The sequence below is a fragment of the Balaenoptera borealis genome, assembly GCF_965194805.1.
Source record: "Balaenoptera borealis genome assembly, chromosome: 4".
NCBI lineage: Eukaryota > Metazoa > Chordata > Mammalia > Artiodactyla > Balaenopteridae > Balaenoptera > Balaenoptera borealis.
The window spans coordinates 120,777,164-120,795,905 of NC_138861.1; the positions used below are offsets into that span (position 1 = coordinate 120,777,164).

At 39.9% G+C, this 18,742-nt stretch overlaps 1 protein-coding gene across 3 annotated transcripts in view; it reads left to right on the plus strand.

Annotated features, from left to right (window-relative positions):
- EGF (epidermal growth factor) overlaps window positions 1–18,742 on the plus strand; it is a 95,670-nt gene that overhangs the window by 72,802 nt on the left and 4,126 nt on the right. For 2 of the 3 annotated variants that reach the window (XM_082389166.1, XM_082389167.1), the window contains exons 21-24: window positions 4,987–5,154; window positions 8,215–8,332; window positions 11,089–11,194; window positions 13,152–18,478. In XM_082389166.1, coding sequence (XP_082245292.1) covers window positions 4,987–5,154; window positions 8,215–8,332; window positions 11,089–11,194; window positions 13,152–13,402 — 643 coding nt within the window. In that variant the 3' untranslated portion in view covers window positions 13,403–18,478. Of the gene's footprint in view, window positions 1–4,986; window positions 5,155–8,214; window positions 8,333–11,088; window positions 11,195–13,151; window positions 18,479–18,742 lie in introns of those variants that run through there. The other variant, XM_082389168.1, reaches the window with a different exon arrangement.

Genomic DNA, 18,742 nt, shown 5'->3' on the forward strand with positions numbered 1-18,742 from the left:
ACCCCCCGCCCCTAACCCGGTGCTAGTGATAAATATTAAATGTAAGGAACTGGTTATTTTCCCTCTTACTTAAATAACTTGATGTTACTACTGGTACAGGCTGGGAATTAAACTGAGAGAATTTCTTAAAACTTTGATGTATTTTCTGCCAAATAGATGGAGCGCACCAATGCTATGTTTCTGAATTTTAAAAAGTGTTATATATATTCACACTGGACTTCTTGCCTTCAATGCTCAAAACTAACATATTTTTTCCCTCTTGACTTCCTAATGGTTGGCATTTACATTTTTGTTGTTTGGTAACAACTGCTGGATGCGCCATGGCTGCCTTTGCTCTGCTTTTGTCCCCGTGATGGTTTCGGTGGGCTAAGTGTCAACCTGAAGAGAGCGTTCAAGGAAGCCCTGGAACTATGAGGTGTTCCTACCGCACTCACTCAGAAACCATGCCCCTCAGTTTTTAGTAAAAACCACACGCAGAAGATCTAGTTTTGTATCAAATTTTACTTTTAATTACTTTCATAATTTGAAGGCAATCTGAGAGAATTGATAGATACTGAAAAATGAATAGGTCTCCTATGGCTGGACTCCTGACTCATTGATAATTTTCTCTGTGCCTAGTGAAGGAATGATGAAATACTTCGATCCTCACAAATAGATGCTGTAAGCTTAGAGGCTTTGATTATTTTATCACTAATAATCAGCAGAAACATCGTCTAAATTATAAGAAGAATAAGTTATATTCTGTGACAAAGTATATGGCCTTGCATTATAAATCACGTCAGCCTGACACAAACAGTGAAAAATGCTCATGAATATTAGCAAAAATGACTCAGTTCTAATAGAAATCTGCTTTCATATTCATATTTCATGCTGTGATTTTCTAACCTAAGATAAATTTAGTACTTAATCATCCTTGATTTTGATAATAAGAATCAAATTGTTTTTACCTGTTCATGGCTTCTTGTTGTTACAGATAATGAAATTATGAAAACAAGTGTCCTAGCAATGGTCTGTGTTTCTCTCTGATACTTTAACTTTGGGTTATTAAAGACATTATAGACCTAGAGTCTGTCATACAAAGTGAAGTAAGTCAGAAAGAGAAAAACAAATACCGTATGCTAACACATATATATGGAATCTAAAAAAAAAAAATGGTTCTGAAGAACCTAGGGGCAGGACAGGAATAAACACGCAGATGTAGAGAATGGACTTGAGGACATGGGGAAGGGGAAGGGTAAGCTGGGACGAAGTGAGAGAGTGGCATGGACATATATACACTACCAAATGTAAAATAGATAGCTAGTGGGAAGCAGCCGCATAGCACAGGGAGATCAGCTCAGTGCTTTGTGACCACCTAGAGGGGTGGGATAGGGAGGGTGGGAGGGAGACACAAGAGGGAGGGGTTACAGGGATATATGTATACATATAGCTGATTCACTTTGTTATACAGCAGAAACTAACACACCATTGTAAAGCAATTATACCCCAATAAAGATGTTAAAAAAAAAGGACATTATAATAAGAAGAAGGGTACTGCAGGGTTGCCTATTGCAGTCAGCACGTTAATTTCATTTGGACCTGATAGCAGCAATTCATTAAATGATTTGTGAACTCTTTAGCACACTGCTTTCCTTGCTGTCATTAAATCCTGATGAATATATCATACTCCCCTAATAATGTTTCAAACACGAGTTGCTACAAAATGACAATTAAGCTGGATCTAACACTTAAATTTAAGGACCTTTAATCAAAAGCAACATTTAAAATATCACCAGAGTTCCGATTAATCAGGATCATAACTTTGTTTTTGAATTCTATATTTAATAAAAGTGTGGTTTAATCAGATGTCTAACCCTTCCCTCCTTCCCCACCCCCAATGACCTCACCTTGTAGTTTTTTAATTCCATAATAACACATCCCTAAGGAGTGCTTCCCAGTCCAGCTTTTATTAGAAACACTTCACAGGCATCATTCCACACAGAGTGTTCTTAACGTTGTGAGCACGTTAATAAAGGAATGCGGTTCCTTCCTTGTTTGGAGGCAACGAAAGCTCCCCTCAGATGCAGGACCCCCTGGCTGCCCCGGGGATGCAGAGGATGTGAGAACTGGAAGTCTCCACACCCAAGGTCCTCCTCACAGATCCCCCGCTCTGGGGATTCTCAGAGGACGCCAAACCTCCTGAGCACAGAAGAGGTCCTCGTTCATTCTGGTTTGACTTTGAACCAACCCACACCCTATGGGGCAGGTCTTCTTCAGCCCAAGTTCTCCCAATAACGGTGCTGTGAAATGTTTCATGAAAAAAGGGTTGTGAATGGGCAGAAGACCTAAACAGACATTTCTCCAAAGAAGACATACAGATTGCCAACAAACACATGAAAGGATGCTCAACATCACTAATTATTAGAGAAATGCAAATCAAAACTACAATGAGGTATCACCTCATACCAGTCAGCATGGGCATCATCAAAAAATCTAGAAACAATAAATGCTGGAGAGGGTGTGGAGAAAAGGGAACCCTCTTGCACTGTTGGTGGGAATGTAAATTGATACAGCCACTATGGAGAACAGTATGGAGGTTCCTTAAAAAATTAAAAATAGAACTACCATACGACCCAGCAATCCCACTACTGTGCATATACCCTGAGAAAACCATAATTCAAAAAGAGTCATGCACCACAATGTTTATTGCAGCACAATTTACAATAGCCAGGACATGGAAGCAACCTAGGTGTCCATTGACAAATGAATGGATAAAGAAGATGTGGCACATATATACAATGGAATATTAGCCATAAAAAGAAACGAAATTGAGTTATTTGTAGTGAAGTGGATGGACCTCAAGTCTGTCATAACAGAGTGAAGTAAGTCAGAAAGAGAAAAACAAATACCGTATGCTAACATATGTATGTGGAATCTAAAAAAAAAAAAGGTTTTGAAGAACCTAGGGGCAGGACAGGAATAAAGACGCAGATGCAGAGAATAGACTTGAGGACACGGGGAGGGGGAAGGGTAAGCTGGGACGAAGTGAGAGAGTGGCATGGACATATATACACTACCAAATGTAAAATAGATAGCTAGTGGGAAGCAGCCGCATAGCACAGGGAGATCAGCTCAGTGCTTTGTGACCACCTAGAGGGGTGGGATAGGGAAGGTGGGAGGGAGGGAGATGCAAGAGGGAAGAGACATGGGGACATATGTATATGTATAACTGATTCACTTTGTTATAAAGCAGAAACTAACAGACCATTGTAAAGCAATTATACTCCAATAAAGATGTTTAAAAAAAAACAGAAAAACCCCTAAAGAACTAGTGGAGCATGGCCTGCCCTTGTGAAATGCTGGCTGATTGCTTTGGGCCTTATAAGGCTGAGAGGCTTTGATATTGCAGCCTCCTTGGCTCCCAGTTCTCTTGTCACGTGCCTGGCATATTCCTTGAGACCCTAAGATCTATGAAAGGATTGGAGATGTGGCCTATTAATATCCAACAGTTTAAAAGTGGCTGCTAGGCGTTGATAGTAAACGTCTATAACCAAGACAGCTAGAATTAAAACAGCATACAGGAAAGCCGGGAATAACCTGATGGTCCTTTATGCTTCCTACACTCAGATCCTGCATTCTCTGGTAGGATCACTTCTAGAAGAATAGTTTTTCAGAGGTGCATGGAACTTAAAACTCTTTTTGGACGTGGCCCAATGTAGTAGAAAGAACACAGACTTTGAAATCAGAGAACCATTTGAATCAAACCTGCCATTCACTAGCTGTGGGAAAAATTACTTAACTCCTTTGAGTCTCACTTTCCTCGTCTATAAAATGGGAATATGCCATCAAAAATAAAATGAATAAAAGTGCCTAGTACAATATCAGAAACATAAGGTGCATAACAAACACTAGTTACTTTCCCTCCTGTCTTTGAAAGTGACTCGCCAAAGCTCCTATAACCAACTCAGGTAGAACTAGGACTAGACTTGAGACCTTCTGGGCCTTCATGCATGACTGCATCTATGATGCATGCTTCGTCTAATACTTTTCCCTTGCTGCCTCTTCCCCCCATGGGGACTGGTGTCAGTCCTCTGTGTATTCATTCCTTTACCTCCCTTTGGAACAAAGTGGGGACATGGTTATACAGAGAGTGGATCCAGGGCCAAGGTGAAGAAATTCCTAACAAGTGAGCGACACAAAATTTCTAATATTTTTAAAGTTTATGCTCTTGCAAAGAATAATAGAATATAGTTCTACCCAAGATCCTGAGAGTTTCTGGAAGCATGTGTTCCCAGTAGATGGCAGCATTGTTTCATTTACTTTCATCTAAAGGTTCGCAGCCTGTGTTGCCCGCTGGTAATTCCAGTAACAATTTCACTAATGAAACAGCAGGATGTTGGTGAATGCCTCTTTTTCCTCCACTTAGTTTTTCTCCCTTGAAGAAGTAGGCAAATGCTTGTGTGTCACCACCGAGTCCTTCTGAGTCTGTGATTTTAAAAAAGAAGGAAAAATGGTTTCCTCTGCAGACTAGTCTATGCTTCCAGTTCAGAGACTACTCAACATTCTTTTACAACCTGGTCTCAAGTGAAAGACTCTGCTTTGAATTCTTCCTTCCTTTGACCTATACTCATTGCAGTCTGGCTGAACATTTGTTCGAAAACTCCCTTGGCTCTTAGGGCAGGGTTGCTTTATGTTGGTCTTAGAGGAAGCTTCACAGGATTTTAGCCTAACAGAAATTGATCTTTGATCAATGTTCTGCAGTACCTTATAGAGGCGGTATGCAAATAATCCCCCATTAATCCCAGGGCCAACAGACCAATGGCGGAAGTCTGTGTTGCATTAACTTGTAAATTAGAGTGCTTTCAACTGACCCCTGATGGATTTTCTGTATGTCCAAAGAGCTGAAGCTGAAATGCAGAGGTTGAGAGACAGCTGGATATTGAGTGCAAAAATATAAGCGTTTTCGGCCTTGGCCCACTGCTGACCTCTGTTTGTATGTTGTCACAGCTGTGTCGTTGGCTACGTCGGGGAGCGGTGTCAGCACCGAGACCTGAAGTGGTGGGAGCTGCGCCATGCCGGCCGCGGGCGGCAGCGGAGCACCACCGCGGTGGCCGTGTGCGTGGTGGTGCTGGTCCTGCTACTGCTCTTGGGGCTGTGCGGGGCTCAGAGATACAGGTGACTTTGCTTCCATTGGAACCTTCAACCTCCTTCTAGCCCCTCCCAGGGGCTTCTTGAGATGAGCTGCTTCTACACACTTATTTCATTTAAAAACTGGAATAACAGTAAAAGGAAACAAAAAATGGTCCAGGATTTCATTGCTCTAAAACATCAGTGCTTTTACTGTTCCATTCCAGTCTTTGTTCATAAACCTATGTAGTTTCCTGGGTTGTTATTTAACCTCACACGTTTTTATATTCCACTTTTTTTCTTTTAGCATCATGTGCTTCCTCTCACGCCATCCCCAGCCTGTATGACTATAATTTTTCATGGGTGCCATCCATTGAGTTGATTTTCCACAAAGTATTAACTTCTGTTCAAGAAACTCAGTTATCTCCCCTAACTTGGAAGGAAGTTTCCGGTCCTTGGAGTTTGTGTTTTTAATCATTTCAAGTTAAAAGTTTAAAACTGTGGAACGATAACATTTACACATTTATTTAAAAAAAAACAAAAAAACCCCACTACATTAGGGTGAAGAAATGGGCATCACATTGTTTGCTCATTTTCCACTTTCTTCAAAAGTAAGACAGCATCCTCCGCTATCCTCAAAACAGAAAAGCATTTTATGCACTGTTGTAGTTTGTCTGGCATATATGACTTAATAAATGCTTTTCATTATTGTTATGATTTTCCATGAACTGTAATCTTCCCCAAGGAGTCACATGTTCCAAATCCTTTTCTATCTTGAGACACAGGATTCTCAGGCAAAAACTTGAAATTTTAATTCAGGGGTTCATCAGTAACCATTGTTCTTTTTAGCCTGGTGTTCAATCAATATCTTGGATATTTGTAGGAAGACTATTGAATAATCAGCGTTTCATCCCATTGGACAGAATGCCAGAAGGAAAGTAAATGATTGGCAAATAATGTAGAAAAAAATGGAAGGAAGAAACAAGTCCAAGTGTACTGTAATTATTAGGTATTTTTTCTTATTCTATGGACTATGACATAGTAAGTAATATGCTGCTAAGTTCAAACTAAAACTGCCAGTTTAAATATTGCCACATCACTAATGTACACCAATAAATACAGATCTAGCATTGGGTTTGTAAGTTAGGTGTGTTTAGCAATTTTCTTTAAAGAGTTAAAATCAGTTATTCCTCCCTTTGTGTCAGTCTGACCTGTTTTGTCTAGATTGGCTGTCCGCAACTATTTGTCTTGTGTATCTCTGAAAAGATTGTTTGTGGAACTAAATAATTTTAAAATTATTGTAATATTATTACTTCATAAAACTTGTTGGGGACTTCCCTGGCGGTCCAATGGTTAAGACTTTGCCTTCCAATGCAGGGGATGCGGGTTTGATCCCTGGTCAGGGAGCTAAGATCCCACATGCCTTGCGGCCAAAAAACCAAAACATAAAACAGAAGCAATATTGTAACAAATTCAGTAAAAAAGACTTTAAAAAATAAAAATAAAAAAATAAAACGATTTCTTGGAAGGACCGCTTTGTAAAAAAATCAACAGGAAGTATTATGTCACAAACTATAACTTGCAAATTTGGAACTGTTTACATTAACCACTTTAATTTTTTTCCTTGATGCTTTTGATTAAAAATAATAACCCACACTATTTCCTGATGGGGTTCCATCTGTTTCATGGAATTCACAGCTCCTGGAATGGGGCTTCCACAGCAGCCCTTACCTTCCTTATTGCCCTTCCTCCGATGGTCAGACAGGCCTGTTTGACTGAGGGTTACACTTCTAGAGGGAATTAAGATGCCATCTGCCCCAAGATAGCAGCACTATTTTGGAATCTTGAGGCTGGCTGGTGGTCTTCCCCACCACCTTTCCTCCATTGGCTTCCCTTAAATGGCTGCTCAGTATGTGACGTACCTGTCTCTCTCCCTCTCAAGGCTATGCTTTGAGGACAGGGATCCCACTTTCATGTTAGGTCTCCCTCCCTTTCACCCCCTCCCCCAGGGCATGACACCATGCCTTGCATAGACCTGGAAGGAGCCTAGGCTTTGCATCTGTCGACTGAAAAAAAAAAAAGCACAACGTGAGAGTTATGAGTTAAGTTTTATTGAGGGCAAAATGAGGACTATAGCCCGGGAGACAGCATTTCAGATGGCTCTGAGAAACTGCTCCAAAGAGGTAGGGGGCAAGGTCAGTATATATGTGACTTTGGTGAAGGGGGAGTACAGGCAATCAAGCACATATTTTTTGCAGAAGGTTGCTGCTAGTCTCGTGAAGGTTACTGCTACTCATGAGGAGGAGACGTCACCATGAAGGATTTTAGTGCTTTGCTAGATACAAGGAGATGCAAGAATTGGGCTCATAAAATCTTTTCCTGAGAATATCTAGTTATCTAAGGACCTGTTCTGCCAGTTTTTCGCAGAGCACAGAGTGCCTCATTCCTGATCTCCGCACTCAACTCCTTTCAGTGGGTGTTGAAGGTCAGCAGCTGCTGCAGCTCGTGATATAATCCTTGTAGAGGTAGATGGCAGGTGCCAATATGTAGTTGGCACAGCATTGTGACCCGGCTCCTGGGCTGCCCTTGGTAGCTGTGTGCCTTGGTTTCATCACTACTATCTCCCAGTCCCCCTGGCTTCACTTGTAAAATGAAGCTAATATAGTGTGTGTCGCACAATTGCTGTGGTACTATTTCCATAGGCACCCCCTCCCCACAAATTCTAAGTCGATTTAGGTAGAGATTTTGTTGTGTTGTTTTTCCATTGTTATGTCTCCAGTACTAGGACAGGGCCTAGGATATAGTTAGTACTCAATCGATACGTCCATGAATAAATGAATGAATGAATGCATGGCTTCCCGCCCACCCCATGCCCTCCTACCCCTTGTCACGGTACCTTGGAAAGAGTGAAGCATCATCTGGAAAATAATGCAGGGAAGGATGCCTTAAAACCCAAAGTTAGGCTCCTAGTTTCCTTAATACTTCTTCTCTCCCATGCATTCTAAGTACCTACATTTCAGTAGCAAAAGTAGTTGTCCTTGACCATCACTGCGTAGGCTACTGTTTTATTTTGTTTTGAGATTGTCTGATATTTTGGCTCTATGGCAGGACTCAGAAGCTGCTATCGGAAAATCCAAAGAATCCTTATGACGAGTCGAGCAGAGATGTGAGCAGTGTCAGGCCTGCAGATGACGAGGCTGGGATGTCCTCTTGCCCCCAACCTTGGGTAATGTGACCACAGTACATGAAGCAAGAAATTAAGTACATGAAGCAAGAAATGTAAAGCAATAAAGCTTTACGTTAATCCCAGTTCATTTTTTTTCTCATTCTTCACTGAGTTCGGAGAGACTGGAATCTATTATAGCTTCCAGCTGGTGTTAATGTTACCTAACACCACAACAAGTGGGAGGTCCTGGGTGGGCAGTGAGGGTGGGGGAACTGTGTCCTAAATTAAAGTAATCAGATAAGCTAAACTAGTGCCATAATGGAATGCACGAGACATTTATGGGATCTTTTTTCTAGCATGTACTTTCTTGCTATAAGTTAGCTTTTTATGTGTTTGTGAAAAGTCTTTCCCCATTTTTAGGCGATCCCTTTCAGATGGATGTCTTAAAAACCCAAGATTATGCTCCTAATTTTGTTAAAATTTCTTTTCTCACACACATTTTAAGTCCTTACACTTCAGCAGCAAAACAGTTGCCAGATTTAGCAAATAAAAATACAGGACACCTAGTTAAATTCATACTAATACTGAAAGTTCAATTTTAAATTCAAATTTTACTGGGTATCCTGTATTTTATCTGGCAACCCTGTATATTTTCCAAAAAGCATAGTAATTGCGAAGTTCAAAATGCTTCATAGATCATCCACTTCAGTAATTGATCTTAGAACACTAGAGGGCAGACTTGGGACAGGCTCTCTTGAAATTGCTGGAATTTCCATTTTTCAGAATCCCGTCAGAGATAGCTTGACTGGTTCAGTGTGTGTTGTTGGTATCATTTGTGGTATATGTCGTGGAAGAGGCTGGACTATATGGCAGGTCCGTGGGGAATTGAAACCTGTGGGCACATAGGGAAAAGGTTATTAGGGAGAGGTTGTCAAGGGGCAAAGGCATCATTTGGGGTCCTTCCCACATCACTTCTCCCACTCCCCAGCCTCTACTTCATGTGCATTTCAGAGAACAGCTTTCCTGTGGCTATGCTTTTGACTAACAAGTGACCATCTGTCTCTGCCTGTTGTAGGCATTCAATGTATACTTATTTTTTGGTGGAACTTGAGTACAGAAATACAATAAGAAATGTGAATTCTGGCTTTACTCTTCTAACCAGTTGGCTAATTTTCAGCAAGTCACTGAACCCTGGTTTCTTCATCAGGACTCCAAGGCGTTTGGATTACATGAGCTCTAAGATCCCTCCTGTCTCTGGAGATTCCCTAAGTGTGTGGTTCTGGGTGGACTTAGCTATAGAATGTCCTCAGTTCTTTGAAGCTTCATGACCTGTGGACTCTTTAATTTTCCAGATCTCATTGTCAGCCTGTACGGTACTTCCTTCAGGTTTTGGGTAGCAAGTTTAGTTCATCTTATTTAAATCATGGGAGAGAAGGAGAAATACAATCTGTATCTTATTTCTTAAAAAATCAAAAACTCTTGCTGCTGTCATGAGCAGCATGCTGTCTCAGGGCTGTGGTGAGAGGCTCAGTCTCCCAGCCGTCAGAACTGTCGTTGACACCAACGGCTGCCGCAGATATCAGTGGGAGTGGGTGAGAGCTGAACACCCAAACCAGGAGGAGAAGCAGCAGAAACAAATTTGGTTCCATCAGCTGCCTTCCCCAACCCAGGCCAGAGTCCCGGAACCTATGTTCTTCTGGCAGAGAGGCATGTGGTTGGAAAACTGGCAGTGCAGTGGGCTGGATTTTAACTTAAGCCAGAAAAATGGGCATGTGCCCTTAAACAGTGGGTCATGTATTCGTTTTGCAATGAGTTACTGTGGGAGACCATCGATGAGGAGGAGGTGGCGAAGGGTGATTAGTGTTGTGGAAAATAAGAAAATGAAAACGTGTTCAGAGGATCCACCGTTCTCTCACCAACATTTCTCTCCCTAATCGACTCTACTCATCTTGATTCCTATACTTTTCTCAAGGAGAAATATGACCAAGGAGATTTTTTTCTATTCTCTCTTCCTCATTGTATTTCTGAGCTATGGGCTCATTATGTGGAGGGTACGTTTCTGAACCAGTAGAGCATTGGTTCAGAACCTTGGGGCAGTCTCTCTGCTGGGTTACTGATTGGCAAGGAAGGACGTCACCAAACTGCATCCTTCATCCTGGGGCATGGGGTCACTTCTTTTCTCTCCTTTTATCTTTGATCTGCTTTAATCTCTAATCTATCTGGTGTGAATGTGAGCCAGTGAACTCTGGTTAGCCTGCATTGCAAGTGCCCAATCAAATGTGGACAGTACAAACAATGACAAAATTAATCATTTTGTTGACCAAAGAGAAATAATGTTGTTTTCTGAGCCTGCCTTTTAGAATTCTGGTTCCCAAGCTGTTCAAGCATGAAAAGACATTTCATGGATCCCGGCAAAATAGTAGCTGCGTTATTAGTTCTTATTACCCACTAATGAGCCCAAATTATTCAGAACTTGATAGCATGTTTAAGTGAATTTTCCTAATTAAGCACACACACATATTTGAAAAGTTGGAGCACATACATGTGCGAGAGATTATTTGTCTGGCCTGTGGGCAATGCTTAGAACACTTGTGGATTCATGTATAGGTAGTGCTAGTTGCTTTAATAGAGAGTAACAGAAGCTTTCTAACTGAAAACTGAATCTTTCATTAGCCAGAGACACAAATTTGACAGGGCCTTTCTTTTGGCTTTTACCTTCTATAAGGTGGACATGAAGCCATAGATTTTATTTAACGTATGTTGAGATAATTTATGGATTTTAACAATGTCCTCTCTCTCCCTTTTGTTTGCTGCAGTTTGTGGTTATAAAGGAACATCAAAACTTCAGCAATGGGAGTCAACCTGTAGCCCTCAAGGACGGCCTGGTGGCAGACGTTGGCCAGTTTTCTTCCCTGGAGCCTGGTGAATGATTATCTTTACCTGGATCTTGAATGTTTCCCTGAATGTGAAAAGTCTCATCTACACACAGAAACAGTGAATAGTGAAATTGTATAAGCTGTGTAAGCAGCTGGCTGTATTGGAATGCCATAGAACTTTAGAGAAATATGTTTAGACTAGATTCCTGTTTACCTGAGGTTACCATGTTCACCCAAAACTCTGGTCACATAGCAGTCTGCTAGGTCCCCTTAAGCAAGCACACAACGAGTCACTCCTTATTTTGATTTAGATTGGGTTTTGAGGTCATTCTTGGGGTTCGGGATCGATATTGGCAGCTGTAGGTATGGTTCCAGTGAAATTGCAAGTGGCTCCAAGAAAATGTGTTCCATGTTTTAGAAGGAAGGATTCTTGTGAATTTAAGTTGATCTGGGGGTTCTCCTAGGGATTTGGGAGTATTTAAGTCTTATCAGGAGCTAGCCCTCAACCAGATGCCTGGCCGTCTGTGAAATCCAGCCAGACCCCTGCGAGAGGGGCTGTAAAATCAACCCACATTTTCAGGCTGTTCTGGAGCTCAATCTGCTTCCAGTAGAAATGGAGTTACGTATGATTCTACATAATACTTTTGTCAAGAGTTGTATTAAGATAAATTTCTTGGGCTTGGGTCTCAGATATCATAGTTGTATTTCCTAACTCAGAGGACAACGTTGAATATGCTTTTTGTATCATAAACCTTCAGAAAGGTTCAGAGAAACTTTGAGCCAACAAAACCACTTCCTCTGCTAATGAGAGGCGCTTCAGCCCCACTTATATTTTCTGATATTTACCCTTCATAAATATGCTTATTACCATTCTCTTCTCCTCAGACTTCCTCGTAGAGAGAACATAGGCTTCTTGTTTTGAAAACACTCACTCCAAATCCCCCTCTCATACGTGTGTTGCCACATAACCCAAATTCAGTATAACTTTCTTTCCTAATTTGAGGAAGGCTCTGGATATTAAGGTATACTTCAGAATTGAATATTAAAACTACAATAAATATTATATATATGTATATATATCATTACAAGTGTTGTTAATCGGGATAATGAAAACATTTAGCATTTTCAAAAGTTGCTTGGGTTTTTGTTGTTATTAGTAGCATTTTTGAATGTAATGGAATATCTTGTTTTACATAGTACTTTTTCTTGAGGAGCTAAAAGCAAATAATTCTTTGTTATGAAGATAATCTCCTTTAGAGGTATATATAATGTAATTTTGTAAGATATTCAGTAGCACAATTAAAAGAGTATGGTTAAACTCAGACAAGAACTAAGGACTCGTTAGCTGAATACTCAGGAATAAATTAGAATCTCTCTCTTTTTACTTATTCTATTGCAAACAGTTTGACCCATTCTCTATGAGCCACTCATAATACCTGTCTCCCAATATGAGTGATCATATCCCCAGTCATGTCCAGCCATCTCATAAATGCCTGTTATGAAAGTGCATGTGGAGATTGGAGGTGGGGAGGTAGAGTGGGAAATGAGATAAAAGATCAAGATTGGCTCTGAGCCAATTCTTTCTCTACCCTGGAAAACCCATTAAGCCACAGGCTACACTAGTGGTGCCTCCATAGAACCATATTCATTGACCTCAGCCAACATCAACTGGTGCAAGTTAAGTGCAGAGTATCATGCTAGGGGATAGGAATGCAAGTGCATTTAAAACCTGAGCTCTGTTCTCAAGTCATTTATGGGCCAAATGGGGACAGAGGAGGTACACAGAGAAAGCTAAGTAGCAATGTCAGGTAGCACAGTCCTTTGAATCATCTTACTAACCAAAACTATTTTAATTTTTTAAAAATTGGGTCCAGAATGGTTTGAAAATGGGTTCATTTGTGTCTCATATTTCAGGCCTACTCTCCAGCCACTACTATTAAGGTCTGTCTTGCTGGACATTGTGAGTGATGTGAATACTGAAATGTCTTTTTTCTCTTGTACAGGGTCATTGCAACCAACATCATGGAGAAAGGAGCCCCAGACGTATATGGCCACAGAACAAGGATGCTGTGTTTCATCATCCAGTGATAAAGGCTCTAGTCACCAGAGAATGAAGTGTAGCTTTCATCTCCCCTCCTATGGGGCATGGCCCATTACTGGGGGAGTTGAGAAGTCCCATTCTCTCCCGTCAGCTTACCCATTATGGCAACAAAGAGCTCCGGATCCACCACACCAAATGGAGCTGACTCAGTGAAAGCTGGAATTAAAAGTAAGATCAAGAGGAACAAACCGTATTGATGGATAGTCATACTTCATTTCAAAAAGTAGAGGAAAAAATACAGATTTTCATTCTACAATCTCTACAACTAATCACCTACTCAGCGTCGGAGACAAATACGTATTGTGCTTTTGCTTCTTCCTTCAAGCAGTCTCACTGCAGATTTTCAAGTAAAAGTAACCTGGAGAATCACTGGGTAACTCATTAGAAACCAAAATGGGGAAAGTAGTGCTTTGTAAACTGTGTTGTCTTCAATAGTCAATACAGACAGATTTTTTTTTTCCTGCAGCCCCAGAAGAAATTTGGGGTTAAAACAATCAATCATACAGGTTGGGTCAGTTATAAAGTAATTTCTCTTAACTGGACAGAACATTTAGCTCAATCTTATGAAATGGTTAGAATATTAAAATTATTGTTATTGATATAATACATCAGTAGGCATTTAACTTATCATTGGTGTGGTCCATGCTGGTAATTTTGCAGAATGAATTTTGATAAATTAATGAAAAATGTACTAACTTAGAACCTGATTTCTTCCAAATTGGATGGCTTATTTTTTCTTTAAAAATCTTTGAATGAAAACATTTAATTTTTAAAACATTACCCAAGAGACTTCTGTGATTCTGACATTACTATTCTTTCCCCCACATAATTTTTTCTCTAATGAAAATGGTAAATTATCCCTTTGTATGTTTGCACAGAATTTTTACTTATTTTCAAAATATGAGATTGTAAGCAAATTGCCTGATTTATTTTAATTTTGGACAGCAATCAATTTCTTCTAATTATTTAAATAAAATCAGCATTAAACATAAACATTTTATTGTACACCTGGTTAAGTAATAAATTATAGTTTAAGGAGATGTTAGAGTTGAAGCAAAGTGATATTCTAAGCTTGCTATTGTTACTTTACAAAAAAAATCATATTTGAAATCTTTCTCTCTAACGTTAAAAAGTAAAATTTCACATAGTGTTCCAATTAAATATCATTCTTGCAGCCAAGACACTGTTACTACAAATTACACAACCTAATACTGTAACTGTGGATTGTTTGGGGCTTTGGATTATTCAGTTTACGCATTAACTAGTCCCTTTGCTTATCTTTTCTTTCCTTTCTCTTGAACTCCTTGGACTTTGGTTACACCAGAAGTCAGCATGAAAAGGAGTTGAAGCACATCTCAAGTAGATACTTCTTAGAAGTTTTGGTAAAGATTTCGTGGTGGAGTTAATTCAGATTTTTCTGTATTCAGTTTTGCTTTAATTGATAGTTGATAACCTGGAGGATCAGAAGATCTGTCTTTTATTTCTTTTTTTTTTTTAATTAATTAATTAATTTATTCTTGGCTGTGTTGGGGCTTCATTTCTGTGCGAGGGCTTTCTCCAGTTGCGGCGAGCGGGGGCCACTCTTCATCGTGGTGTGCAGGCCTCTCACTATCGCGGCCTCTCTCGTTGCGGAGCACAGGCTCCAGAAGCGCAGGCTCAGTAGTTGTGGCTCACGGGCCCAGTTGCTCCGCGGCATGTGGGATCTTCTCAGACCAGGGCTCGAACCCATGTCCCCTGCATTGGCAGGCAGATTCTCAACCACTGCGCCACCAGGGGAGCCCCTGTCTTTTATTTTTAATGAGTGAACTGACCTCAAAAAAAATGTAGTCATAATTCTCCCAATGATGGGAAAATTATATTTGTAAGTGTGAATATTTTTTCTTCTTCCAAAAGTGAGCATTTTTGAAACTTTAAGTGTTTAGATTACATTTTTGTATTTTAGCACCTCTTTTAGGATTCCAGCAATAACCAAAGCGATGACATGAGACCACAATAGCCCATAACATAGCATTATCTTTGAACCGTTATCTTCAAGCTGTGCAGTGAATCTGATACCTCATAAACTGGGACCCTGTGTCCTTGATCAGGATCTATCACTGTCTCCCTGGTCAAAGTAGAGAGAAAACACACTTTGTGTCCTTAGCAAGTCACCCCGAAAGAGTTTTCCTTTGCTGAGGCTCCCACGTCTCTACCAGAAACATCCTCCTTTAAGAATCTATTTTTTTAAAAGAGCATTTTCATCTAAGATATTCAGTCTGGAAAAAATGCAAATCAAAAATTTTTTTTTTTTTTATAAATTTATTTATTTACTTATTTATTTATTTTTTGGCTGCGTTGGGTCTTTGTTGCCGCACGCGGGCTTTCTCTATTTGTGGTGAGCTGGGCCTACTCTTTGTTGCGGTGCGCAGGTTTCTCATTGCCGTGGCTTCTCTTGTTGCAGAGCACGGGCTCTAGGCACACGGGCTTCAGTAGTTGTGGCACATGGGCTTAGTTGCTCCGAGGCATGTGGGATCTTCCTGGACCAGGGCTCGAACCCATGTCCCCTGCATTGGCAGGCGGATTCTTAACCACTGCGCCACCAGGGAAGTCCCTCAAATATTTTTATTTCCTAAATCTCATGGTCTCATTGTGCACAATGCCTGATTGTGATCCTATTTGACTAAATGTCACCTGCTACATAACATGAGCATTCTGCCCTCTTTTCTAGCACCTAATAGAAGGCTTAGCATACTCTATTCTTTTGAAACCGTATGGTTCCAGTTCCACCTATTAACCTTGATTTCCAACTGATATCCTCTTCATGTGAATAAATGATTATCGTGTGATTATTGAAAATGTGTTAAAAACACTAAATAAGTTATTTAAAAACATACAAACAAACCAACAAAAAGGCTGGGAGAAAGGGAAAATATCTAGGTAATTTAAGCAGCTGTGACAGGCAACGTTTTGTTGTTGTTGTTTACTTTCTCTTTCTTCTTTTTTTTAAATCCTTAAATGAGAAACCCTCTCTGCATTGTTTCATCCTGAGCTCTTTCACTCCAGACACACCTGAAGCAGAGTTCTTTTCCGTTTGGAACTTGACAGGGTTTCTGTCGCTAGTAGCCTATGCTTACAGCAACGTAGCTCAGTAGGAAAATAATGTGATGGACATGGATCCTTAGTTAATCATTCACATATCTGAGCCGGAGAATTTAGGAAGCACATAAATTACCGAACAGGAAAATTTCCTAGCTGGTGGTCATTTCCTATTTTTTCTCCTCTACAGTGAATATTTGACCCTTCTGACATAGTTCAATTTCCATTTCTGGTGGGCCAGAAGGAAAATTATGATGTGCCCTACTCAACAATTAAGCCTTCAGAGTTCATTCTAAACTAAGAGTTGTCAATCCCAGATTAATGCCTGAATTATTTGGGTTCTTATTTTTCATTTATATCACTCACCTGCCAAAATAATAAAGTATAGTGAAATTGTATTATTCAGAATTTTAGGGAGTCATTTGGACAGTGAGGCAGGTGCTTGCACCGTGGTTTCTTTAGCTCTAAAATGAGGCATCTTTTGTATGAAACAACTTAAAGTAACAGCAACACCAACACAAACTAAGGTGTTATTTCTACCACTGAGGTATTGAGGTAATCAAGGCCTTACTGCTTTAGAAACCAAATATTCTTTCCTAAAAAAAATCAATTTAAGATAGCACTCTTTTTCTACCACTCTATGAAACACGCTGCACATAATTACACATTTTCTTGATGACGTAAGAACTTCATTACACACCAGGCATAATATAATGCTACAGTTTTGTGAGAGTCAGAGCTTCTTTGCTGCATACAAAGATCCTTAGAACTTGAGTCCAAATACTTTAACCTGTTATTTTTTTATTCCTTTTATGAACTTTTAAGCTGTCAGCTCTCATGACTCTATCAATTACCTTCCATAGATGCTCCTTATCACCTTCCTTGTTGCTTCTGTTTTGTAAACTTGGCGTTCAGATTACCAAGAAAGTTAGCACTGTAAGTAAAGTAAGAGTACATGTATAGTCCTGAAGGAGAGCGTAAGTACATTTCCTGTGTAAGTACTTAGGTTTTAGCCCTTAAACTTTTTTTTAAATATAGATTTATTTATTTTTATTTATTTATTTTCGGCTGCGTTGCTGTGTGCGGGCTTTCTCTAGTTGTGACGAGTGGGCTTCTCGTTGCAGTGGCTTCTCTTGTTGCAGAGCACGGGCTCTAGGCACGTGGGCTTCAGTAGTTGTGGTGTGCGGGCTTCAGTAGTTGCGGCGCATGGGCTTAGTTGCTCCTCAGCATGTGAGATCTTCCCGGACCAGGGATCGAACCTGTGTCCCCTGCATTGGCAGGTGGATTCTTAACCACTGCGCCACCAGGGAAGTCCCAGCCCTTAAACTTTTGACATGTTGCATCCTTTTATTTTTTCCTTACTCTTCTCAGCTGCATTCTCAGAGTGCAGATACATCGATTCCAGATAGAGGAGGTGGTGTGGGTACGTTTAATGACAATACAGAATGTAGTGGTTATGAAGATGGTCTCTGAAGTCAATAAAACTGAATTCAAATCCCATTGTGTCACTTAACTAGCTTTGTTACCTTGTTCAAACTACTTAATCTCTCTCAGCTTCAATTTCCTCATCTGTAGAATGGGGAGAATAACAGTACTGTTGTCAGAGGACTGTTGTGATTTTTACATAAAATAATGCATGTAGAGTACTTAGCATAATGCTTACCATAAAATTAAATGGTGTTATTATGGTTATTATTTTGCCCTTTCCTGAGACCACTGTTTTAATAGCATTAATTTACATTATGGTGACCTTGTTTTTTCTGCTTCTAATCCAGGCAATTGGCACGTGAAGATGGGGCAAAGAGCAGAACCCTAAACCCCTGGGTCAAAATTTTAAAAGGCATTATGCACAAATATCAAGACAGACTAAACATTCAATTTCATTTTTACATTAAAATCACTACCTTAGACATTTACATTTGGGACATGTTGGTCGTTTATTCATCAAGTTTTATGCATTGGATAAATAAATTAATGAGAATATTAATTCATGACTATATTAGTATGAGACAACACTGTGCAGCTTATCTGTGCCTTGATAGAACTGCGAAAAACATTTGTTTGTTTTTATCTATTTTTTAAAGGCAGGAAGTTTATAAACAGAAGAGGTCCTTGAGAAACTATCATAAGGCTTCTACTGAAAAATCTCAGATGGTAATTAAATATCCCATGTGTTGTAAGAATAACCCCCTTGTATATTATAGTGAGATATTTCTCTAACATTTGTTGGCAGCTGCTAAGCCAAGCAGAAATACAGTGTAGAATGTGGACATTAGTTTTAAATGCTTATTAATTTGTTAGAGCTGGAGACAGCAGCACAAAAGATGTAGGTGGTAGCTTCCAATGATCAGTAAGAAAATGTATAATTAGAGTTCTAGAACCACTTGATCTCTGTCAACAACAGCTTTCCAAATTTTT